This window comes from Furipterus horrens, unplaced genomic scaffold (assembly GCF_987537825.1).
Source record: "Furipterus horrens unplaced genomic scaffold, mFurHor1.1.pri manual_scaffold_13, whole genome shotgun sequence".
Taxonomy (NCBI): domain Eukaryota; kingdom Metazoa; phylum Chordata; class Mammalia; order Chiroptera; family Furipteridae; genus Furipterus; species Furipterus horrens.
Genome location: NW_028327183.1, coordinates 51,521,887 through 51,547,645, shown reverse-complemented (window position 1 = coordinate 51,547,645; position 25,759 = coordinate 51,521,887). Strand labels below are relative to the sequence as shown.

Genomic DNA, 25,759 nt, shown 5'->3' with positions numbered 1-25,759 from the left:
GTTGACTGTCTCCGGACAACGGCGTGCTTGGTTTAGCAGGCTGGCATCCTTGTTGTGTTCTGGGGGCAACAGATTTGGCAAAAAGGGTTAAAAAGCATCTTTCAATCCATAACTACTAGGTGGCAAAAGTCAGGGATTAATTTTTCAATGTTCCACATTAGGAGAAAAAAAAAAAAAAAAAAAAAAAAGGGCTTCTTTGGAGGAAGGTGTGCTAGGCACATCTCTCCTGTCCAAAACCCTTTTGCCCATTTTATTTAGTTTGGGCTGAGGGAAATAGTTTATGTTTCCCCCCTCTCAGACCTCTGGGCCCTTTCTGTCCAAGCCATTAGGATAGAAAAGAGAATTCAGTTTTAAAGTGAAGCCCACAGACCACCCCATTCTTCACCAACTCAGCCATTTAGTTCAGCCAAACTGTTGAGTCTCCGGAGGCAGTGCTGCAGAGAGGATTAAGTGAGGCTTATGCGTACAGACAATCACTCAGGTAATGCGGTCATAGGCTTATGCTCTTTGAAAACAGAAAACACATGTTAATTTATGTAACATAACCAACAAAAAAGTCTCTAAATCTGTAAGACTGTCTTATTGGGAAGACATACAGTTGCAAGGCACTTGACATTCTACTTGCCTGCAACTTGAATCTCTTTGGTGATATCACAGATATGGTTTAATTTTCAAGTGAAACCATTTTTTAAATGAGAAGAAACTTTTAAGACGGTTAGCTGCCCTACTTTACAGTCTGCCACTGATCATTGTGATTTTCCTTGGATACTGATTTTTCTCCCTAAGATTACTCTCCTTGTCTTTAAAGGGACTACATTAAGTCCATTTTTAATTTATCCTGTTCATTTGCATAAGCATAACAAGAGCAGCAAATGATCACTTATGATCTTTAGTTCTGTTTTGCTGGAACTTACCCAAGGAACATTTAGGGTGGCCCTCAGTCTGCTCTTCAGTGCACAGAAGCTGGGCCACATACCTGGCATTCATCCTTGCCTGTTAGATGTATATATTGTGATGTGCTCATCAGAATGTGTCTTGCTATATACCTGGAACCACATAAAGTTACACACTTGTTTCTTGTGATGAGAACTTTTAACAATTTATTCTCTTAGCAATTTTTAAATATACAACATGGTGTGATTAACTATATTATTATAGTCAATAGTATTAATATCTACTATTATTAACTACAGCCACCATGCTGTGCATGAACTCCTCATGATTTAATTTTCTTATGGCTGTAAGTTTGTACATTTGACTACCCCAAACCTTCTGCCTCTGGCAACTGCTGATCTATTCTCTCCATGTATCAGTTTGATTTTTTAAAAAGTGTTTACCTATAAGTAAACTGATGTGGTATTAGTCTTTGTCTGATTTAGTTCACTTAGCGTAGTGCCCATATGATCCATCATGTTATCAAAAATGGAAGGATTTTCTTTTCTTTTTTTAGGGGAGGTACAAAAATATTCTGTTGTGCACAACCACATATTATTTATCCATTTATTTGAGGATGCACACGTAGGTTGCTTCCACATACTGGCTATTGTAATTAATGCTGCAACAAACACGGGGATGCATTAGTTTTTTTCATGTTAGTGTTTTCATTTCCTCCAAATAAATACCCAGAAGTGAAATTGCTGGATCTTATGGAAGTTCTGTTTTTAACTTTTGAGGAACTGCCATACTGATTTACATAGTGGCCTCCAATTTAATTTCCACCAACTGTACAAGGGGGTTCTCCTTTCTGAACATTCTTGCCAACACTTACTATTTCTTGAGGTTTGCTAGAACCCTCAATGATGTGAGTTGTGGGGGCACAACCATGAAATTCTGCTTTCTTTAGACCTTTGCTGGCACAAAACCATCGTCTTTGCAATCCGTGTGGAGTCGGTGGTGAGTGGGGTGTAGAGCTGGTTCCTACTTGTTCACCTGCTCCCTGCAGCAGGGGCAGACCTGGATTTTGTGGAACATAATATGTATACTAATGTTGAGATCACTGCTTCAAAGAGAAATGCAATATGTGGCACACATAGATTTTTTTGAAGTGAGAAAACACATCCCGTTAAGTCAGTAAAACTAAAATGCTGAAAACCAAAATATAAGACAATTCAGAACATTACAGACGACTTTCATTAGGAGTAAGGTGTTCCAGTCTGGTCCACCTGCATGACAACACTTCCCTGTGTTTCTAACTAATAGTCTGATTCCCTCTTCATAGGAAAATAATTGTGTCTGATAGTTATAAATATTAATATCATATTAATCATTCCCTTACTAAATATTATATTTATATAATGTAGAGAGTAGAAAAGAATTCAATATTTCCTCCAGCGGAACTGATTGATGTTTCTTTCTCCTGTACAGGATCAAAAACTTTATTTCAGTCACTCAGCTTGTTACAGGAATTTCTGAATTGTTTCACACCATTGTCATATTTGTGAAAACATTTATCAGGTTTCTTTCATTCATAACAGAGCAGTGGGCTTGCAGGTTATTTTCACACATCCCTGGAGCCCTTGCTGGAGCTTTGAAAAGAGACTGAGGATGTGAGGCGCCCTGAGGATAAAGTTCCCTGAGGATTCAGGGGGCAAGTTTCCTGCTGTGCTGAGGGCCAGCCTTTGGGGTTCCTGCCAAAGAGACCCTTTGGGGTCTCTGCACACATCTCATTTTGAAGGGGCATTTGTGGTTGATGTCCCACAGACCCTCAGACCCTTCAAGAAAAACACATGTGTATCCCATGTCCCCAAAACCCTCAGGACAGAGGGCTTTAATGTGCAGCTTTCCCATGGGTTTTAACCTCCACTGAAGTTTGGTCTAAATTCCTTCCTCTCCTTCAGCACTTGTGTGGTCTAAGGAAAACTTAACATTATCCTTTTCCAGAATGTTCAGTGATTTCAGCTGGAGGGTGGTAGCCCCCGAGTCACCAAGACCCCTTTGAGTGTAGGAACCAATGGGTTACCTTCTTCTCAACTTAAACATCATCTACAAGGTGATCTCTTTCAGAACCACATCTGGAGAAGCCTCTCAACCTCTGGGCACCTTGGTATATCCACTTGGAGGATCTGACAGAGGGCTGAAGTTCATTTCACAGCACCCACACCACCCCCATGGCCTGTGGAGCCCAAGTTCCCCCTCCAGGCCTGGCTACAGTCTGTCACCCATGGCTTCCTGTTGGGGTGTCCTCGGCCCCACCCCACAGCTGGGCATTTCCCTCCCCGACACGGGGACCGGGACCCTCTCTGCCTGTCAGATGCAGACATGGTGCCTCTGCTGCTGCTGCCCCTGCTGTGGGGGGGTGAGTGGGCTGAGGACGGGGGGACGGGCAGGTGGGGGAGGGGAAGGGGTTACAGCTGAGCCTCTGTGTCCCCCCAGGGTCCCTGCAGGAGCAGAAAGGCTATGAGCTCCGAGTGCAGGAATGGGTTAGGGTGCAGGAGGGCCTGTGCATCCACGTGCCCTGCTCCTTCTCCTACCCGTGGATTCCGTGGTATCCCACTAGCAATCCCTACACCTACTGGTACTGGAGTGGGGACGACACAGATTATGCTGCTCCTGTGGCCACAAACAACCCAAATAAAGCAGTGAAGAAAGGGACCCAGAGCCGATTCCTCCTCGCAGACGCCAGGACCAACAACTGTTCCTTGAGCATCAGAGATGCCAGGAGGAATGACTCAGGAATCTACGTCTTCCGAGTGGAGAGAGGGATTCATGTGAAATATACTTACCGGGATAAGACGCTGACACTGCAGGTGACAGGTACGCCAGGGTCGCGGGAGGGGACACTGAGATGTGCGAGCCTGTGTTTGAGCAGGAAGAGGACCCTGGGACCCTCCCTGATGCAGGGCTTGGACCCCGGTGCTCAGAAGAGAAATAGGAGCTGAGGTGATCAGGGGCCCAATGGAGGCAAATTAAGGTCAGTTGAGGCACCGGGCACAGAAGAAAATATTGGGCCCCTTAACAAAAAGAGAGAAACAGGGAAAATAAAAATACATGTTAACCATATTTTTAAATAAATAAAAAATATTTGCTCCGATGAGCGGTAGCGCGGCCGCACGGGGCCTGTGAACCGTAGTGTATGTATAGCATGCAGAGTGGTAATGAAATAAAAAGGTAAGTGAATGTAACATACTATCAGGCTTTACTGCCAATTGTAAACATGTACGTAATTAAAATTGCACTTACGAAACCAAACTCAGTGTCGCTAGAAAAAAGTTTTAAGTTGGGGTTTTGCGGGGCCTTTCAGAAGTTGGGGCCCAGGGCGCACAGCTGGTGTGCCCGCTGTTAAATCCGCCTCTGGCACCGAGGCCTGGGTCTGTCCCCATGGTCCAGGAACATCCACAGACCCACCAACTCTGGGAGCGGCGGCCAGGGCGACTGCTGGAGGGGCACCAGTCCCATGCGAAGGTAAGAGAGGTGCCTGAAAAAGGTGTGGGTGCTGAGCCGGCAGCATTGTTCCCACTCTGACCCCGCCCCCACATACAGCACCAAAGCGTGGTGAAACGGGTTGCCTTATACTAATGAACACCTAACGCTTCACCCCTTACAATGTAACAGTTGCAATAACTCTACCTAAGACACAGAGGAAAACAAACACAGAGCTCGTGAAGATGAGGAGACAGAGAAGTATGGCCCAAACAGGGGAACGGATCAAGGTTCCAGTGGGAGAACTAAGCAACAAAGAGATAGCCAACCTAACAAACAAGGATTAAAGCCAAACTAACAGATGCAGAGTTCAAAACGCTGGTGATAAAAATGCTCACAGGCTTGACAGATATGCCTGAGTATGGCAAACGCATAAGGGAAGAAGTGAAGGCTATGCTAAGTTAAACAGAAAAATTCACACAAAACCAATAATGAAGAAAATGAAACCAGGGTTCAAATCAATGATTTGCAACATAGGGAATAAAAAAAAAAACCAGTCTACCAGTACAGAATGAGTCTCTGGGATAACTTTAAACATGCCAACATCTGAACCATTGGGGTACTAGAAGGAGAAGAGGAAGAGGAAGAAATTGAAAGCTTATGTGAAAAAATAATGAAGGAAAACTTCCAAGATTTGCTGAAGGAAATAGACATATAAGTCAAGGAAGCACGGAGAGTCCCAAACAAGCTAGACAGAAAAAGGACCACAACAAGACACATCATAATTAAAATGCCAAACATGAAAGATAAAGAGAGAATCTTAAAAGCAGCAGGAGAAAAGCAGAGTTACCTAGAAAGGAGCTCCCATAAGACTATCAGCTGATTTCTCACAAGAAACTTTGCAGGCAAGACGGGACTTACAGCCATGATTCCTCTATCCAGCAAAGCTATCATTTAGAATGGAAGGGCAGATGAAGTGCTTCGCAGACAAGGTAAAGCTCAAAAAGTTCATCATCACCAAGCCATTATTATATGAAATGTTAAAGGGACTTATTTAAGGAAAAGAAGATCAAAACTATGAACACTAAAATGACAAGAAACTCACGACTACCAATAACTGAATCTAAAAAATAAAAAAAATTCAACTAAGCAAATCAGAACAGGAACAGAATCATAGGTATAAGAATCATTTGGAGGGTCATCAGCTGGGAGGGGAAGGGGGAGAAATGGGGAAATGGTGTAGGGACTAAGAAACATAATCGGTTGATACAAAATAGACAGGGAGATGTTAAGAATAATATAGGAAAGGGTGAAGCCGAAGAACTTAAATGCATGACCCATGGACACGAACTAAGGGGGTGGGATTGCTGGAGGGAAGAGGGGTACTGGGTGGAGGACAGGAAAGGGGGGAAAATTGGGACTACTGTAACAACATAATCAATAAAATAATCTTAAAAAAAAAGAACTACAACATAAAGATTGACTTTGCTGCCGTATTTAGTGTCTGTGGGAGTTTCTTGAGCACGCTTATGGATTCTGAGAATGACTGTGGTTAAGCTAACGGTTCTGGGCCAAACCTGTAATGAAGTTTGCAATGAATCCATTCCTCTCCCCTAGTGGGTCTCACTGACTCTACATCTAAAATATAAAAAAAACTGAGTGCAGGCCAATTTTAGCCCCTGAAGGACCAACGAATCCACTCCCGCTTTATGAGGACTAGCATCTCTCCCGTTTCAGAGTAGGAAACCGGGATCCAGGAGGGGCTTGTTTCCCGGGGAGAGCGACTCAGGTGAGATGGTACCGTGTCCAGCAGAGGGTGGTCATGGCCTTGGTTTTCCATCCAGGATTTGAATGAGCCAGACCCTTGCTGAGAAGGTGAATTAAAGAGACACCCTTCGGAATAGTCACCTGGATGTAGAGTGCAGCATGTGGGTCACAGACAATAATACGTCATAACTGTGTGTGGTGCCCGGTGGGTGCTGGGAATATCAGGGAATCACTGTTTAAAGTACATGATTCTTGCTCTGGCCAGTGTGGCTCAGTTGGTTGAGCATCATTTCATACACCGAAAGGTTGTGGTTTTCATTTATGGTGAAGGCTCATACCTAGGCTGTGAGTTTGATGCCTGGTTGGGGCACATGTGGATGGCAGCTGATCCGTGTTTCTCCTTCACATCAGTGTTTTTCTGTCTTCCTACCTCCTGTGCCTTCCTCTCTCTCTCTGTCCCTTCTTCTCTCTCTAAATTCAATAAATAAAAATAAGTAAATAATAAAGTATATAATTCTCTGATGACCATGTTATGTACTCAAAACTAATATGAAATAATATTGAATGTAAACTATAAATGAAAGAGAAAACTTAAATTTAAAAAGGAGACACCCCTCTGCCTGCAGGATTTCAGTTGGCTCACCAGCGCATGAACGGTTTCAGGAGCCCCCAGCTCAGACTCCGACCAGGAAGGGAACAGGTGCAGGAGGCCTGTGGTAAAGGCAGTGATGGGGGATGTGTAATGATAAGCAGCCCCACAGTTTATGCATCCAAAATTGGCACAGTAATTTTTCAGATTTATTTTTATAGTATTTTCTTCCATTACTATTTATCTTTCTTACACCCCCCTCCCCTTGCAGTCACCACACTGTCATCCATGTCTGTGAGCCCATTTTCCCAACGGCTCGACCCCTCTACGCTCTAACCACCGCCCCCCAGAGCTGCCACCTGCTCTCCGTCTGTGAGTCTGTCTGTATTTCGATTCTTAGTTCAGTTTGTTCATTAGATTCCACATCTGAGTGAAATCATATGGTGTTTGTCTTTCTCTGACTGGCTTATTTCACTTAGTATAATGTTCTCCAGGTTCATTCTTACTGTCACAAAGGGTAACATTTCTTCTCTTTAACAACCAAGTAGTGTTCCACTGTGTAAATGTCCCATAGCTGTTCTGCCCACTTATCTACTGATGGTCACTTGGGCTGCTTCCTAACCTCGGCAGTTGTAAATAATGCTGCAGTTAACACTCAGGTGCTTATATTCTCTCTTTTATGATTTTATATACTTACTTTTAGAGAGAGAGGAGGGGAGGAAGAAAGAAACATCAATACAAGAGGGAAACATTGATTGATTGCCAACTGCACATCCCCAACCAGGGACCCAGCCCGCAACCCAGACATGTGTCCTGATTGTAATCGAACCAGTGACCCCTTGCTTTGCAGGATGATGTTTAACCCACTGAGTGACACCGGCCAGGGCAGAGTGCTTATATTCTTTCAAATTAGTGTTTTCTATTTATTCAGGTAAATTTCCAGAAGTAGTAATGTGGAGTCAAAAGGGAGATTCCTTTTTAATATTTTAGGAATCTCCGTACTGCTTTTCACAGTGGCCACACAAATCTGCATTCTTACCAACAATGCACTAAGTTTCCCCTTTCTTCACATCCTCACCAACACTTGCTGTTTGTTGATTTATTGCTGGTAGTCATTCTGACCAGTGTGAGGTGGTATCTCATTGGGTTTTAGTTTGCATTTCTATGATGATTTGAAACATTGAGCATCTTTTCATATGTCTATGGGCCATCTGTACGTCCTCTTAGGAGAAGCATCTAAGCAGGTGCTTTGCCCATTTTTCATTAGATTGTTTATTTTTTGGTGTTGAGTTTTGTAAGTCTTTATACATTTTGGGTCGTAACCCCTGATCAGGTATATCAGCATACATGTTCTCCCATTCAGTGGGTTGTATTTTTATTTTGTTGATCATTTCCTTTGCTGGCAAAAACGTTTAAGTTCAATGTAGTCCCATTTGTTAACTTTTATTTGTTTCCCTTGCCCGGGGAGATACATCAGATAAAATATTGCTACAGCCATAGTTCGAGATTTTACTGCCTATGTTTTCTTCTAGGATTTTTATGGTTTAGGGTCTGACATTTAAGTTTTTAATCTATTTTGAGTTTAATCTTGTGTGTGGTGTAAGAAGGGGGTCTAGTTTCATTTTTCTGCATATATCTGTTTAATTCCCCCAACACCACTTATTGAATAAACTATCTTTAGCCCATTGTATGGACTTGCTGCCTCTCTCAAATACTAATTGACTATAACGGTGTGGGTTCATTTCTGGGCTCTCTAGTCTGGTCCATTGATCTACATGTCTGTTTTATGCTAGTATCATGCAGTTCTGATTACAATGGCCTTATAGTATAGTTTGATATAAGGTAGTGTGATTTCTCCAAATATGTTCTTTCTCAGGGTCGCTGTGGCTATGCAGGGCCTTTGGTGGTTCCATATAAGATTTTGAAATATTTTTTCTAATTCTATGAAATACTTCATTGGAATGTTGATAGAATTGCATTGAATTTATAGATGGCTTTGGGTAGCATGGACATTGTAATGCTGTTAAATATTCCTATCCATGAACATGATATGTGCTTCCAATTATTTGTATCATCTTTGATTCTTTCTTCAGTGTGTTATAATTTTTTGAGCACAGGTCTTCTACATCCACGGTAAGATTTATTCCTAGGTATTTTATTCTTTTTGGAGCAAGTTTGAATGGGATTGTTTTCTTAATTTCCCTATCTGAGAGTTCATTATGGGATATAAAAATGCAACTGTTTCCTGGATATTAATTTTGTATCCTGCTGCCTGTGACTGGCCCTGGGCAACCTGTTTGGAGCTATCAGCATTGCACAGCACGTGGCGCCCTCTGCTGGTCCTGGGTGCGCGCAGAAGGAACCAAGCTGCACACCAAGGCCAGCTTTTACCAGAACCAGGCCCAGAGGAGGGTCAGCTAAAGCCTCAGACCTCCCACAGATGCACCTCTGCCTGCAGGCTTTCTGTTAGACTCAATGGCTGAAACAGCCTCCAGCTGTGCTCCTCAGCAGCCTGGGTTAAGCTGCACAGCATGGGGAGAGAGGAATTCCTGAGGCTGGGCCTATTCCTTTGCCTCAGGCTGATGCCGCAATGAGGTGAGTGCTCTGCCTGAGAAAGGTGGCTCCTGCAGTACAGAGAGTGAGTCAGCACGGGAATCCTGGCGTCTTTAATTCAATTCTCTCCTCGGAGCCACCAACCTCAGACTCTCCTCTCGTGGCTCTAGCCCACTTTGCTCTCCTTCTACTGGAGCCCAGAGTAAGTGGCTGCCAACAAAATTTTGAGTGTTTGCCCTTTAAGAGGGTCTCGGAGTCCTTAGATTTCTCTCCTCGATGGACAGAAACCCCACTGCTTTGCACAGCTGGATGTTATTTTGGTTCCTTCCCCAGTTCTAGTGGTCTAGGCTGGGGAGCCCACCTTGGGGTTTATTTCTCAGAGGGGATTTCCTTCCCACATCAGCACCTAAAATATCCCTCCAGAACTTCAGCTGAAGCTCATCGGAGCCCAGTTTGCCCTCTCACACCTCCACTTCCTACCAGTCTCCTTGTGGTGAAGTGGTTTCTTCTGTCCATCCTTGGTTATATGGCTTCTCATCATCTGGTGCTCAGTTGGTTATTCAGGATGATTTTTCTATAATTGAGTTGTAATTCTAGTTTGGTCTTGGGAGGAGGTTAGTGTAGCTTCCAGTTACTCTGCCATCTTGGCTCTGACCAGGGAAATGCTTTTTTATTCTTAGTTGCCTGTCGGTTTTATCATGAAGGCATTTATAATCACCCACTGCTCCTTGTTTTACCTCATGATTTAATCAGTCAAAGGCAGATCAGGAAGACAGATGCCCCACTATGTATTTCAGCTGCAGGAATTTAGTGTAAGAAATTGGCTATGCTGGTGTTGGAACACAAATGGAGGAAAAGGAACTCTGTCTGGAAGACTTGGCCCAACCTGACCGTTTTTAGTATATATGTGTAATTGAGATAGATACTTGATACATAACATTCCTGCAGTTTCAAGTCCAACTTAAAGGTTTGATAGATGTATATATTGTGATGTGCTCATCACAATGTGTCTTGCTATATATTACACAGTTGTTTCTTGTGATGAGAACTTTTAACAATTTATTCTCTTAGCAATATACTCTTACAATTTTTAAATATACATCATGATGCTATTAACTATATTATTATAGTAAATAGTATTAATATCCACTCCTATTAACTATGGCCACCATGCTATACATGAACTCCTCATGATTTTATTTTCTTATAGCTGTAACTTTGTACCTTTGACTACCCCAGTTGGATTCTGGCAACCACCAAACTATGCTCTGCATGTATGAGTTTGATTTTTTTTTAAATGTTTACCTATAAGTAAACTGATGTGGTATTAGTCTATTTCTGATTTACTTCACTTAGTATAATGCCCATATGATCCATCTATGCTATCAAAAATGGAAGGATTTTCTTTTTGTTTTTTTATGGTACAAAAATATTCCATTGTGCACAACCACATATTATTTATCCATTCATTTCATGATGGATATTTAGGTTGCTTCCACATCTTGGCTATTATAAATAATGATGCAATGAACACGGATGCATTAGGTTTTTCATGTTAGTGTTTTCAAATAAATACCCAGAAGTGGAGTTGCTGGATCTTATGGAAGCTCTATTTTTAACTTTTGAGGAACTGCCATACTGATTTACATAGTGGCCCCCAATTTACATTCTACCAACTGTACAAGGGGGTTCTCCTTTCTGAACATTCTTGCCAACACTTACTTTTTCTTGAGATTTGCTAGAACCCTCAGTGATGTGAGTTGTGGGGGCACAACCATGAAATCCTGCTTTCTTTAGACCTTTGCTTGTACAAAACCATCTTCTTTGCAATATGTGTGGAGTTTTCTGTGGGTACGGGATAGAGCTGGTTCCTTCAGGTTCACCTGCTCCCTGCAGCAAGGGCAGCCCTAGGTTTTGTGGAACCTGACATGTATACTAATGTTGAGGTCACTGCTTCAAAAAAAAAAAGGTATATGTAGCACACATGGATTTTCTTGAAATGAGAAAACACATTCCATTAAGTCATTGCAGCAAAAATACTGAAGACCAAAATGTAAGACAATTCAAAAAATTGCAAACTATTTTCATTAGGAGTAAGGTATTAAAGTCCAGACCTGCATGACACAAATTTCCTATGTTTTTGACTGATACTCTTTTATTCCCTCTTCATAGGAGAATAATGGTGTCTTAGAGTAATAAATATTAATAATAATTTTATTTATTAAATATTACATTTATATAATATAGACAATAGAAGAGAATTCAGTATTTCCTTCAGCACAAGTGATTGATTTTCCTTTCTCCTGTACAGTATAGAAAACTTGTTTTTCAATGACACAATTTGTTACAGGAATGTCTGACCTGTTTCACATCAATGTCATATTTGTGAAAAGGTTTATCAAGTTTCTTTCATTCATAAAAGAGCAGTGAGCTTGCAGGTGGTGTTCACATATCCCTGGAGCCCTTGCTGGGGCTTTGAAAAGAGACTGAGCACATGAGGGGCCCTGAGAATGGAGCTTCCTGAGGATTCAGGTGGCAAGTTTCCTGCTATGCTGAGGGCCAGCCTTTGGGGTCCCTGCCAGATTGGGCAAGATCTTATAGCACACATCCTGTTTTGAGGGAATGTTTGTGGTCACTGTCCCACAGACCCTCAGACCCTTGAAGAGGACCACGTGTGTATCCCATGTCCCAAAATCCTCAGGACAGAGGGCTTTAATGTGCAGCTTTCCCCTGGGTTCCATCCTCCACTGGAGTTTGGTCTAAATTTCTTCCTCTCCTTCAGCACTTGTGTGGTCTAAAGAAAACTTAACATTATCCTTTTCCAGGATGTTCAGTGATGTCAGCTGGAGGGTGAGTCCCCCCAAGTCACCAGGACCCCTTTGAGTATAGGTGCCCCCTGGGTGACCTCCTTCTTGACTTAAACATCATCTACAAGGTGATCTCTTTCAGAACCACATCTGGAGAAGCCTCTCAACCTCTGGGGGCCTCGGTATATCGACTTGAGGGACCTGACAGAGGGCTGAAGTTGAGACAGGGTGATTTCACAGCACCCACCCCACCCCCATGGCCTGTGGAGCCCAAGTTCCCCTTCCAGGCCTGGCCACAGCTCTGTCACCCATGGCTTCCTGTTGGGGTGTCCTCGGCCCCACCCCACAGCGGGGCATTCCCCTCCCTGACACGGGGACCGGGACCCTCTCTGCCTGTCAGATGCAGACATGGTGCCTCTGCTGCTGCTGCCCCTGCTGTGGGGGGGTGAGTGGGCTGAGGACGGGGGACGGGCAGGTGGGGGAAGGGAAGGGGTTACAGCTGAGCCTCTGTGTCCCCCCAGGGTCGCTGCAGCAGCAGGAAGGCTATGAGCTCCGAGTGCAGGAATCGGTGAGTGTGCAGGAGGGTCTGTGCGTCCACGTGCCCTGCTCCTTCTCCTACCCGTGGAGTTCGTGGTATTCCACTAGCAATCCCTACACCTACTGGTACCGGCGTGGGTATAACAGAAATTATGATGTACTTGTGGCTACAAACTCAGATAAAGAAGTGAAGAAAGACACCCGGGGCCGATTCCTCCTCACGGACCCCACGACCAATGACTGTTCCCTGAGCATCAGAGACGCCAGGAGGAGTGACTCAGGAACCTACATCTTCCGAGTGGAGAGAGGAAGTGCTGTGAAATATACTTACCTGGATAAGAGGCTGACACTGCAGGTGACAGGTATGCCAGGGTCACTGGCTGAGACATGTGAGCCCATTTTTGAACAGGAAGAGGACCCTCGGACATTCTCTGATTCAGGGCTTGGGCCCCGGGTGCTCATATGAGACACAGGACCTCAGGTGATCTGGGGCACCAAGGCCCGGGTCCCTTGCAGGGTCTAAGTCTGGGTCCCTAACCCTGGGGCCCCAGCACCTCCCTCTCGCCTCCTCAGACCTCACACAGAAACCAGACATCCTCATTCTGGAGCCCCTGGATTCCGGCAGCCCCTCGCAGCTGACCTGCAGCCTGCCTGGGTCCTGCAAAGCGGGACGTCCTCTCAGCTTCTCCTGGGCGGGAGCCGCTGTTGACTCTCTGAAGCCACTGTCCCTTTACTCCTCTGTGCTCACCTTCACCCCGAGTCCCTGGCACCACGGCACCAACCTCACCTGTCAGGTGACACACCAAGTAACTGGGGTGACCATGCAGAGAACCATCCGGCTCAATGTTTTCTGTGAGTGTTGGAGGGATGGCTGGTTCCCTGGGGGCAGTGGGACTGGCTTGTGTGTGTGTGTGTGTGTGTGTGTGTGTGTGTGTGTGTGTGTGTGTGAGTGTTGTCTGCACAGGAGGCTGAGCTCCCTGAGAACACCCGTGCACGGATCTGGGTGCAGGTGGGGGGGGGGCGGAAGGACAGCTATCGCTCCTTCCTGGTTCCCACCGCCCCTCCTTGAGTTGGGGTGACTTCCACCCGCTCCTCCCCTCTGAAGCTGGGCCATGTCTTTCTGTCCCAGACGCCCCACAGAACCTCACCATAGGCATGTCCTTCAGAAATGTCACAGGTAGGAAAGAACCTCAGTCTCTGGGGCTGGGACCTGCCCCTGGGGCCGCCATGGAGCTGAGGGGGGAACAGGGTGTGAATGGGATCATATCCGGGGAGGCAAGGATGGAAATCATCACCCTCCCTCCCTCACCTTTGTGGGTGGGCAGTTGCCCCCTGTGTTCTCTTTCTGTTTCTCTCTCTCTCTCTCCTCCCCCGCTGCCCTCCCCCCCTCTCCCAGCACTTCTCTCCCCCAGCCCTCAAGATCCTGCAAACCACATCCCTTCCCATCCTGGAGGGCGAGGCGCTGCGGCTGCTCTGTGTGGCTGACAGCAACCCCCCTGCAGCGCTGAGCTGGTTCCGGGGTCCCCCAGCCCTGAACGCCGCCCCCATCTCCAGCACCGCGATCCTGGAGCTGCCTCGCGTGGGTTCGGGGGACGAAGGAGAGCTCACCTGCCGCGCTCGGCACCCGCTGGGCTCCCAAAGTGTCTCTGTAAACCTCTCCGTGGTCTGTGAGTGCGGGGACCCCTGGGCAGGTGACCTGGGTCCCGGCGGGCAGGGGCACCGCTGACCTTCTCCTCGCTCCCCGCAGACCCCCCACAGCTGCTGGGCCCCGCCTGCTCCTGGGAGGAGGACGAGGGTCTGCGCTGCAACTGCTCCTCCCGAGCCCAGCCGGGCCCCTCGCTGCGCTGGCGGCTGGGGGAGCAGCTGCTGGAGGGGACCCCCAGCGACGGCTCCTACACGGTCACCTCCCGCTCAGCCGGGCCCTGGGCCCACAGCGCCCTGAGCCTCCGCACGGGGCTCGGCGCCGGCCTCCGACTCAGCTGCGAGGCCGGGAACGTCCACGGGGCCCAGAGCGCCTCTGTCCTGCTGCTGTCGCCGCCGCCAGGTCGGGGCCTGCTGGGGACAGAGGCTTCGGGAGAGAGGGTGGGATCGGAGAGGATCTGGTACCGGGGACAGGGGCTGCGGCCGGGAAGGGCGTGATTGCTACGACCGGACCCTCCGTTTGGTGTCTGAACAGAACCTACCCCGGGTTCCGCAAGGAGGTGGGAAGACAAGACTCTGAGTCCCGTGAGTGGTGAGCTCATGCCCTTGTTTTCTGCAGGGCAGTCGGCATTCGTGTCGGGAGCTGTTCCTGCGGCTCTTGGAGGTGCTGGTGCCATGGCCCTGCTGTCGCTGTGTCTGTGTCTCATCTACTTTCGCATGTGAGCCTGCGTCCCGGGGACATACAGGAAGCTGTGTTCTAGGGGGTACAGATGGAGGACCTGAGTCCAAGATGAAGCTGAGTACATACACAAAGATCTTTGGTGGTGGTGGGGGTGGGGGAAGAATAGGGTAGCAGCTCTATTGCGATAGAATTCCTATATGTTTAAAGTGTACCACTCAATGGCTTCTAGTTCAGGCACAGAGTTGTGCACCAGTCACCACAATCATATTTATAATATTTTCATTAACACAAAATGAACAAAAAATCCCGTATTTGTCGTTTTGCCTTCATTCTCCTCCCAACCCCAGGCAGCCACTAATGTATTTCCCGCGTCTCTAGATTTGCTTATTCTTCACATTTCATAGAAATGGAATCCTACAATACACTGTCTTTTGTGAATGATTTATTTCCCCTTAGCATATTTTCAAGATTCATGTCTCTTTATTTTATTTCTTTTTATTTGCAAATAAGATTCTATGGTATGGATAGGGCACATTTTATCTGTCTCTTTGTTCATTGAAGGACAGTTGGGTTGATTCTACATTGGGGCAATCCTTAATAACACTGTATGATTTCTCATGAATAAGTTTCTCTCTGTATAGGGGCCTATCGTGATGTAAGTTTAGTCTTAGCCAAACACCTGGTCATCCAGGGGACGGAGCACACACTTGCAAATAAGAGGATCTCTAAGTCTGGTTCCAGGGTCTGGATGCTCAGTTGTGTTACCAGGGAGTGGGGGCAGCCTGCCCACCTGTGTCTGAGCCATTGTGGCTCTGACTTCTTCCCTTAGAGTGAAAGCCAGAAGGAAGCAAGCAGCCAAGAAACCAGAGGTCAGAAATGATGAAGACACTGTCATAGGAACAGTCTCCTTGGTGAGTGATGAGGGTGTCTTCTCCTGCAGTGAAGGGAGGGAGGTTGGGCACATCCATTCAATAAGTCCAGACAGAGCTTCCCAGCATTTCACCAAACCTGCACCTCTGTGGTCAGCTGAACAGAGAGCTGGGAGCTGACCTCCCCTCCATCTCCTGAAGCCAACGGTCAGTCTCCTGCCCCAGCCCTGCTGACCATTTAGCCCACCTCACCTCTCTGCCAGGCACAGCCTGCCAGAACCATTGCCACAAAACTATTACTTTCTATTCTTCTGGGCATCTTGCCTCACCTCTCCTCATCTCAGATTCTCTATCTGTAAATGGAAATAATGACTATCATTTACACTTGATTTCTGTGAGGATGAAATGTGATTAGTAGCCCTCAATATGGTCTAATCAACTGTAGTACTACAAAAATTTAAATGATTGAACAAATAGTTGAGTTTATGATTAGTTGTGTGGAATATGAAAATGAATGAATTACTGTTGGGTCTGCCCAACTTCCCCCTGGGTCCATGTCTACCTTACTCTTCTCTGACTCTCTTCTCTCCCTTTCACTCAGGGTTCCCAGCAAAACCCTGGGCCAGAGAGGCCCCCAGACCAAGTGTCATTCCCAGAGGATGGCTCTCTGTCAAGAGAAGAGAAGGATGTCCAGTATGCTAACCTCACCTTTCACAGGAGGAAGCCGCAGGAGCCTCAGAACAAGGAGGCCACCAGCACCTGCGTGTACTCAGAGATCAAGAAGACCAGCAAATGAGGCATCACTCAGATCTCGGTTTTGGATTGAGGCATCACAGCCCCTCTGGGGGAAAAGAGTTATGGACTAATTGGTGAAGAATGAGGAGACCTTTGTGATATTCACATTAATCACTGTAAGAGCATCTGCATGCAGAGCAGAAAGGAGAAAGGTTACAAAATTGGAGACACGGGCTCAAGTACAGGCTTCATCACTTCCTAAGGCATTGTCACCAAGAAGTTCACTTCACTTTTCTGTTACTCAGTTTCCCATTCTGTAGAACACAAGTTATGCATCCTACTCAAACATGGCTGTGAATATTAAAGAAATTAAAAACCAAGAGAGGTCCAAAACTTGCTTGTCTCTTTCTTTGACCAGAAATGTCCTGGTGTCAAGTTCTGTTTCATCCAGGTTTGGCCAACCTTAGAAAAGATGGTGGTAAATTGATGGTGTCATTTCCATTCCAGAACTCTTCAAAGGGAAATACATGCCTGTCAGCCTGGCATTCGGTTAATGAAACGGTATCTTATAGTTTCTCTGGGACCACCTCACCTCACTGTGACCTGTCCATTCTTCCAGCCCCTCCTGACTGTCGATCCCTTCCCCATCCCAGTAACAGTCCCACTGGGATCTTTCCAACAGTCTGTTGACTGTGAACAAGAGCTGACTGGGTACTTCATCACCAAAAAAGTTTTCTTTTTCAGAGAAAAGAGAAGGCTGTGAGGCAGTCAACACAGCCCCAGTGACCCAGGTGCACACCCTTGGTAAGGAAGCAGCAGGCCAGAAGCCTTCTTTACGTAGCAGAAGAGAAAGTTCGTGGAAGGGGCTGTTAGGACCATATAGCTCTGCTGTGAGTGTAGTGCGTTTCTGGTAGGGTTGTCAGCACTACATAGGGTGTCACAGCACCCCCATAGGCCTCCCAATTCCTGGCTGGGTTAGTCCTCCATGGTAAAATGGGACACACCAGAGATCTTACCCTGCCTCTCTCCTACACAAACCCCTTCCTGACTCCCAGGCCTGAGACAATACATCACAGGCATCTTCCCCTGACATTTGCCTCCTCACCCACCCTCTCCCCGTGGTCTTTGTTCCTTAAACCTTCTATGGTGGTTCCTACAAAGTCTTACAAATTTGAGGTGTCCTTCCTGGAGGCCATGCCACCTCACTTCCTTCTGGTGTACACCATCCTGTCCTTCAACATGAGTTCTTGGACAGACTTGTGTTGAGAAGGTGAACTGAAGAAAAGAACTCATACTCTCCCACTTCTATATAGTTGATCTGATTTAATTTTTTAAAGAAAGTTCTAAAACAAAATCAGCCAAAATTCAAGAACAGTAGTGTAGCACAAGTACCTATCAATAGTCACTTTTGATTGTGAGTCCATTATTCCCCTAATCTTTGGGAGAGATATTCCAAGACGCCCAGTGATGCTTGTAATCACAGATAGTACGGAATCCTATATACACATAATTTTTTTCTATACACATCTCTGAAAAGTTTAATTTATAAATTAGTCACAAATAAGAATTAACAATGAGTAATAATGAAATAGAAGCATTATAACAATACACTGTGATGAAGGTTATGGGAATGTGGTCTCCCTTTCTCAATACATCTTCTTGTACTTGCACTCACCCTGCTTCCTGTGCTGGTGTAAGATGTCACAATGCCTATGTGATGATTTGTAGGCAGGTGAATGTTACAGGCATTGTGATGTAGCACGAAGCTACTACAAGGGTGACTTGAATACAAGCACCCAGATACTGCCACAGTGGAACTGATAACATAGTCAGCTTAAGTGACGGATAGTGGATAGTGTATCAGTGTGGAGACACTGGTCAAAGGGTTCATGTTGGCAGGACAGACAGAGGCGTACAGGATTCATCATACTATTCAGACCATCGTGAAATTGAAAACGCCAATGGTTTATTTCTGGAATCTTTCACTTAGTATTTTTGGACCGTGGTTGAACGCAGCTAACTGAAGCCACGGAGAGCACAACGCGGATAAGAGGACATGACGCTACTAAACTTGTTTGGTGGGAGTTTTCTAATGGTTGCCGATGAAGTGTGTCTTATAATAAGAATCACAAGGGCTGGGCCAGCCACAACATTGGCTGCAGTGAGGGAAATGCCTGCGGTGTGGCCACAAGTATTATGGGCCCAGGTGAGTGCCCCAGTGACACAGAACAAGCACCCAAACACAGCTGACTTATCTCCTGAATTTTAAAAAATGTCCTTGAGGAAAGAAGTGGACAATCACAGTGTGTGGTTTGGATGACTTCAGCTCCCCACATCCCCTTCACCAACCCCGTTTGCAGTGGGCTAAGAAGTTGAATAGTGACTCTTGTTTTGGTAATAACTGGTTAAATCATCTGCTCAAGACTTGTGCTCAAAATAACAAAATTCTCTGAAAAAATGTATAGAAAATGTAAAATCCCTCATTTTAAAAGTATACAATAATTCAAAAGAAAAGAAATGGGAACGGATTAGGCTAGTATTTTGGGGAATACGTCAATCCAGAAAATTAGAATATCAAAGCCAAAATACCATAGTTGCCAATGACATTTGCTCATATTGATCATGTGGCCTTGGTTCTGTGACCTTTGTGTCCTGGAAATAAAAATTAGGACTCTGGCCCTATCTAAGCTGAGGAGTTTCAAAGAGACCATCCCCACATTGTATTTATACCAGGGTAAGGGTGAGTAAAAAAACAAAACAAAACAAAACAAAGACAGGGAGAGAAACTGAACAGCAATCAGAGGAAAAAAGACAGATTACATTCAAAAGAGCAGTTTATTGAAATGTCAGTAGCAGCCATGCACAGCAGAAAAAAGCAAATACTATCTTTAAAAATCCCTTTATAATCTATGCTTAGTAGAGATAATTCAAAACTGAGGAAGTAGTATAGATCATTTGAATCAAATAAATGAAGAAAATTATTGCTAGTAGAATAAAAATGTGATTTTTAAATCCTTGACTGTTATAACAGCTAAGATCAAAGTGGTTGTGGTGGGATAAGTGGACTTTACACTTCCTGATGTTTACATACTCCTTAGGAGGAGAGAGAGCTTTTCATTTACTAAATCTTTGGTGAGTTAATTATTTATGCAGTAAGTTTTATGGTTATGACTATACAAATAGAATCTTAATGTATAACTTTTGAACTAGTAACAGTCAACAGTATACTGTGAAAAACTTAGTGACTCAAAAGAAAACAAGAAGAAAGAGAGAAAGTAATGTGGCATTGCTGGCACATACATAAAATTAATATAATTTTGGATACTTATGTTGAATGCAATTGGATAAAGGCTTCAGTGAAAAAGAGAGGGTCAGTTTGGAATGGTGTCATGTTTTTGTAATATATGCATCTAAATTATAAGGATAGCAAATGTCAAAAGTCAAAGAAGACAAAAGTACATACTGGAGTAGTCCTATTAAAGTCTTACAAAATACATGTTACTACATCATTCTACTACTATAAAATTCTAAGCCAACTATCTTGTTGAAGAATTAGAAAGCAGGTGCTGTGATTATAGGCAAAGGCAGAAAGACAGATGAGCCCAAATGTCAATATGATGGTAACCCACGAGGAGCTTGGAGAGAATGGGAAACAGAGAAATATTCTGAGGCTACTGTGGAGCCTTCATGTTCTGTATCTTAACTTGAGATATGATCACATAACTTGTAAGTATACATTTATATAATATAAACTATATTAATGAGGTATCATATTATGCACTTATAAACTTATAACATTTTGTTATATTACATAAGATACAATATGATGAATTGCACTATGTTATTAATCATAATGATTGGTTACATATTATTAAAATATTTATAAGACAGATTTATATTATATAAACTATAAAAATATGTAAGGCTCACACAATGTGAACTATAAATATATTTTTCATAACCAATACATGTAAAACTATTTAAGCCAGGAAATTTTTATGTCCCAATGGTCACCTTTTATAGAAAATTTTGAAAGAAGAATAACATTATTAAATAGCAAGATGACATATCAGAAGTGTGAGAGAAAAAAACAAACATGAACCCAACCCACTGCCATGCCTAATCCTGCCTCCTCCTTCTCAAGAGGGACCCAGCCTTTCCGAAGCACCCCAACCTAGGTGTCCTGCTTACCTAAGGCTCTGCCCTTGTGCCTGTGAACCTGGTTCCTTGGCAGAGTTGACCCAGGTGTGCTCCAGGACCACGGACAGTGCCAACCCTTCATCTAGGAACTCCAGGGTCTGGCTTCCTCTGGAGGCAAAGATTTCACCTGGTGACCTTCTGTCCTACAGGACAAAGGTGCACCCAAACTCCTTTCTCTGTTTCCCCCTTCACGCCCTCACATCCTAGGGAAGAGGAGCCTTAGCTTCAGAGACACAATGCATGTCTCAGAGGCCCCTGGGTTCTTTGCCCCTCAGGGCTGACTCTACTGTCACCCTCCCCAGAAAACGTATGCCAGCCTCTTGCCCTTCCTTCCTTTACTTTCCTTCCTCACAATAGTGGGCTGATATTTTCTTCAGTTTTTCATCCCTTCCTTGTACTGTCACAGAGCTCTGGGCAACAGAATCGTGATCTGTGACCCCTTTTCTTTGCCTGGCAGTAGGCCCAGTGCTGATTCAGCTCACCTGAAGAAATGAAGTTTTAGAAGACGGGTGTAGATGTTGTGTTTGCAGCTGATAGGTCACACAAATCAATTCTACATTTAAAGTCATTCTACATGAAGGGTAAACATTCAGATTAGGGAAAGAGTTCATGAAGAGAATTGTCATGAAGGGCAGGGAAAGCCAGGCAAGGCCAGGGGCAAATGGGAGTGGGGTCAGGAGAGGGAGATTCAACAGATACTCTAAAGAGCGGAGGCCTTTAGTGGCTGGAGGGACTTTATAGAAGTTAGAAGGTGTGAGTGCAGGGTTGATGGGAACGCTGAGGATGAGCTAACAGCCACACGAGTCCAGTGGCTTTCTAACGTCAAACTGCCAGCAGAAAGCCACCAACACATTCACCTCTGGGGCTGGTGTCAGGGCTGCACTTCTCAGTCATAGCCTCTGACCATTAGGGGCCCCTTGCCATATGAGATCAGTCACCCCTTCTGGAGGCTTCTTGTGTGGCCAGGCCTGGGCTGAGGACCAGGACAGCGATGGATTAGGTTTCAGGTAGGTCCTGACCCCAAGACCCTCCTGCTCTGAGAGCGATGTTTTGAGATTTCTAGAGAGCGGAGAGATACCACGCTCTGTGCACTCACTGAGGGGAGAGCAGATGACCACTTGAGACAGGTGACATGATGCAGGAGGGATGAAAAGGGGCCACATGTGTAAGTAGAGGGCCAGGGCAAAGCTCCTCTTCCGAGCTCCCCCAGACCAGCAATTAACTCCAAGCATGAGAGGTGCCCAGATGTGGAGATGGGGACATCCAAATTCTCTCAGTATGAGAGGTCCACATTGGGGTGGGCTGGAAGAGGATGCGTGGGACGGGGTGTGTGGCACCCAGAGCAGCCAGGGCATAGTGACTTGGCCCAAAGCTGGTTCAGTCATAGAGCAAACAATCCCGTGCTGTGACTCATTCGTTGGGGACAGGCCAGCTGGTCCTGGGAAGGACAGGCTTGTGGGGAAGCTCCTCAATGCGTGGCACCATAGAACTTTAGGGGAGAACACACTTAGAGCAAGGAATAACTTTGAGCAAATTCTCCAGTTCAGATGACGTGATTAGGACAGCGGCTTGCCATGTTATTTCATAACTTCCTCCTAGAAAAAAAAAAACTAAACGAGATGGATGAAATTTTTTAAAAGTTTGGAGTTAATGAACAGATAATTTGTGCAGTCAAGCAAAAAAGTGAAAAGGTGTGAGAAGAGTATTTGGAGCCACTTTTTCCAGCATATCAATGCTGATTCTGAGCACTCACTGCCAACCTAAGGAGATCATTTCTGAGTCTCATGGGGCCAGGAAAGGGGTCTTGCCAAGGAGCGGGGCACTGGTAAACGTTACAGCCTTGTGGTTGGGACCCTAAAGGTGAGGGTGAACTGGAAGTAGATGAGAACCCTCAGCCATTGAAATTGAGTTTTGAACTCCCTCAACCCTTGACCAGATTTCAGCGACCCACCTGCTACAGGCAACAGTCAATGTATCTGGAGGAAGAGAATCTACCCAGAGTCTACCATGGTCTGTATCATGGGTCATAGCTGCATCAGGCAGGATGTGGCCAGGGAAACAGCCACTGAGTGAATGATGAGGAGAAGGGATTTATTAGAAAACCCAGTCCTTACACATTGTGACAGGAGCCAGCAAGTGATATTCTGGAGGGAGCAGGAGGGTAAGAGAGAGCATCGTGAAGTAACTCCCCTGAGGGACAGGTGTGGGTGGACACAAAACAGCTGGCTCAGCATGTGAAAAGCCAGGATGTCCAGTTGCCAACATGGAGTCTGAAGGGGAATCTCACAGAAAGTTCCAGGGAAGCTGTTGCCTCTGTGTGGCTGCTGCCTCTGTCAGGACAGAGCCAGGTGGCTGGTGGTGGGCTTGGTGTTGGTGTTGATCATTGGGTTAGCAATTGGGAGGATGAACTACACGTGCAGATCAATTTCAGGTTCTGAATGTTCAACAAATCCACCCTTATTCTCTGAGGTTATTATCTCTTCAATGTCAGAGTCGGAAACTGGGATCCAGGAGGGGCTTGTTTCACAGGGAGAGCGTCTCAGGTGAGATGACTCAGGAACCTGGAAATGCGGATGGCACCGTGTCCAGCAGAGGGAGGTCGTGACCTTGGTTTTCCATCCAGGATTTGAATGAGCCAGACCCTTGCTGAGAAGCTGAATTAAAGAGACACCCTTCGGAATAGTCACCTGGATGTAGAGTGCAGCATGGGGGACACAGACAACATGTCATAACTGTGTGTGGTGCCCGGTGGGTGCTGGGAATATCAGGGAATCACTTTTTCAAGTACATGATTCTTGCTCTGGCCAGTGCGGCTCAGTTGGTTGAGCATCATTTCATACACCGAAAGGCTGTGGTTTTCCTTCTTGGTCAAGACACATGCCTAGGCTGTGAGTTTGATGCCCAGTTGGGGCCCCAGTGGGTGCAGCTGATCCGTGTTTCTCTCTCACATCAATGCTTTTCTGTTTCTCCCTCGTTCTCCCTTCCTCTCTCTCTCTGTTGCTTCCTCTCTCTCAAAATTCAATAAATAAAAATAATTAAATAATAAAGTATATAATTCTCTGATGACCATGTTGTGTTCTTGAATCTAATACAGAATAATACTGAATGTAAACTATAAATCAAAAATAAAACTTAAATTAACAAAAGAGACACCCTTAGGCCTGTGGATTTCAGTTGACACATCAGCTCATGTTTGCAATGAATTCATTCCTCTGCTCTAGTGGGTCTCGCCGACTCCAGATACAAAAATACACAAAACAGGATTTAAATAATTTTATGTCCTGAAGGATCACCATACAATCTTTATTCTCTGAGGTTATTACATCTCGGATGTCAGAACAGAAAACTGGGATCCAGGAGGGGCTTGTTTCCCAGGCAGAACGTCTCAGGTGAGATGACTCAGGAACCTGGAAATGTGGATGTCACCGTGTCCAGCAGAGAGAGGTCATGACCTTGGTTTTCCATCCAGGATTTGAATGAGCCAGACCCTGGCTGAGAATCTGAATTACAGAGACACCCTTTTTAGAATCGCCATAAGGAACATAGATACAATAATGAAACAACTAGGTATGGTGCCCGGGGGGTGCTGGAAATATCAGGGGAATCACTTCTCACAGCACGTGATTCTTGTTCTGGCCAGTGTGGCTCCCTGGATTGGAGCGCTGTCTTGTCCACCGAAAGTTGTGGGTATTATATCCTGTCAGGGCACATGCCTAGTTTGCAGATTAGATCCCAGATGGGGGCACCTGTGGAAGGGAGTCGATCGATGTTTCTCTCTCACATCGATGTTTATTTCTCTTTTCCTCTCTCACTCAAATCAGTAAATAAAAAAATATGTATACAATTCTCTTTCTACCATGTTGTATACTCAAAACCAATAAAAAATAGTACTGAATGTAAACTGAAATTGAAAAATAAAATTTAAGTTAAAAATAATAGACACCCTTCTGCCTGTAGGATTTATTTGGCCCATCAGTGCATTAATCATTTCTAATCGCCCCCCACAGATCCCTGCATGGCAGGCGGTGTGGGGAAGGAGTGCGGGAGCCCTGCGGAAAAGACGGTGATGGGGGAAGTGTCGCGATAAACAGCCCCACAGTCTACACATCCGAAATCAGCACAGAAATTTTATGTCATGTGAATTTCACCTGCACAAATAATTTTCTCTCTAGTTCACATGGAAAATACTCACACACACTCACACACACACTCCCATCCCTGAGATGGATTCTGTGGCCCTTCTGGAATGCGACAGTGGTTGCTCCTTTCCCCCGAGTCACGGCTGTCGGTTGTGTTCGCAGTGGCCTCGTGCTCAGAGGTGGGTCAGCCCGGCCTCCTCTCTGCTCTGAGGCCCTGGTTGCCTGGTGCAGGTCCTTCCATCCGTGCCTGTGGCTGTGGTCACAGCTTCCTCTCCTCTCACCGCCCCAACTGTCTGTCACTCCTGACCCAGGGGACAGAACGTGGACTTAGGGGATGGGGCAGTGTTGGGACCACATCTGCAATCTCCAGTGTGAGAGGAGCCTCCCGTGCTGGGTGGCACAAAAGCCAGAGGGAACCAGACAGGAGGAGGGCCTGGGTGGAACCACTCACCAACGTTCAGTGATTTCTGATCATGGCTATGTCGTGCAGCCTCCATACACACCAAAAAGGACGCGGTTTGGAGCGCTCGGGTTGGTGAACACGCGTTGGCGCTGGGCGGGAGGGACCTCAGAGAGGCCACGGAAGCTCCACGCCCCTGACTGCACACCCTGCCCTCTGCATCTGCTCCATCCCGAGTCATATTCTTTTATAACAAACCTGTGACCTTGTGAGTAAGATGTGCTCTGCATTCCGTGAGCCATTCTGGCAAGTTAATAAATTCAAAGAGGAGGAGGTCTTGGGACCCTGATTCATAGCTGGTGTGTTGAAGGCACAGGTGAGAACTGGACTTGACACTGGCATCTGACGTTGGGTTCGGGGGGACACGTTAAGAACTGAAGCTTTAATTGTGGACTCTGAGGTTGTCCTCAGGTAGGTAGTG

The 25,759-nt window shown here is 45.6% G+C and overlaps 1 protein-coding gene across 1 annotated transcript; it reads left to right on the top strand.

The window, feature by feature from the left end:
* Positions 1 to 3,227: 3,227 nt before the first annotated feature.
* On the top strand, positions 3,228 to 16,600 carry LOC149995233 (sialic acid-binding Ig-like lectin 5). The gene is made up of 9 exons (XM_090259155.1): positions 3,228 to 3,295; positions 3,373 to 3,753; positions 13,186 to 13,464; positions 13,742 to 13,789; positions 14,025 to 14,279; positions 14,360 to 14,656; positions 14,873 to 14,972; positions 15,765 to 15,846; positions 16,406 to 16,600. The coding sequence occupies exons 1-9, from the start codon at positions 3,259 to 3,261 to the stop codon at positions 16,598 to 16,600; spliced, it is 1,674 nt and encodes a 557-aa protein (XP_090115281.1). The 5' UTR covers positions 3,228 to 3,258.
* The last annotated feature ends 9,159 nt before the right edge of the window (positions 16,601 to 25,759 follow it).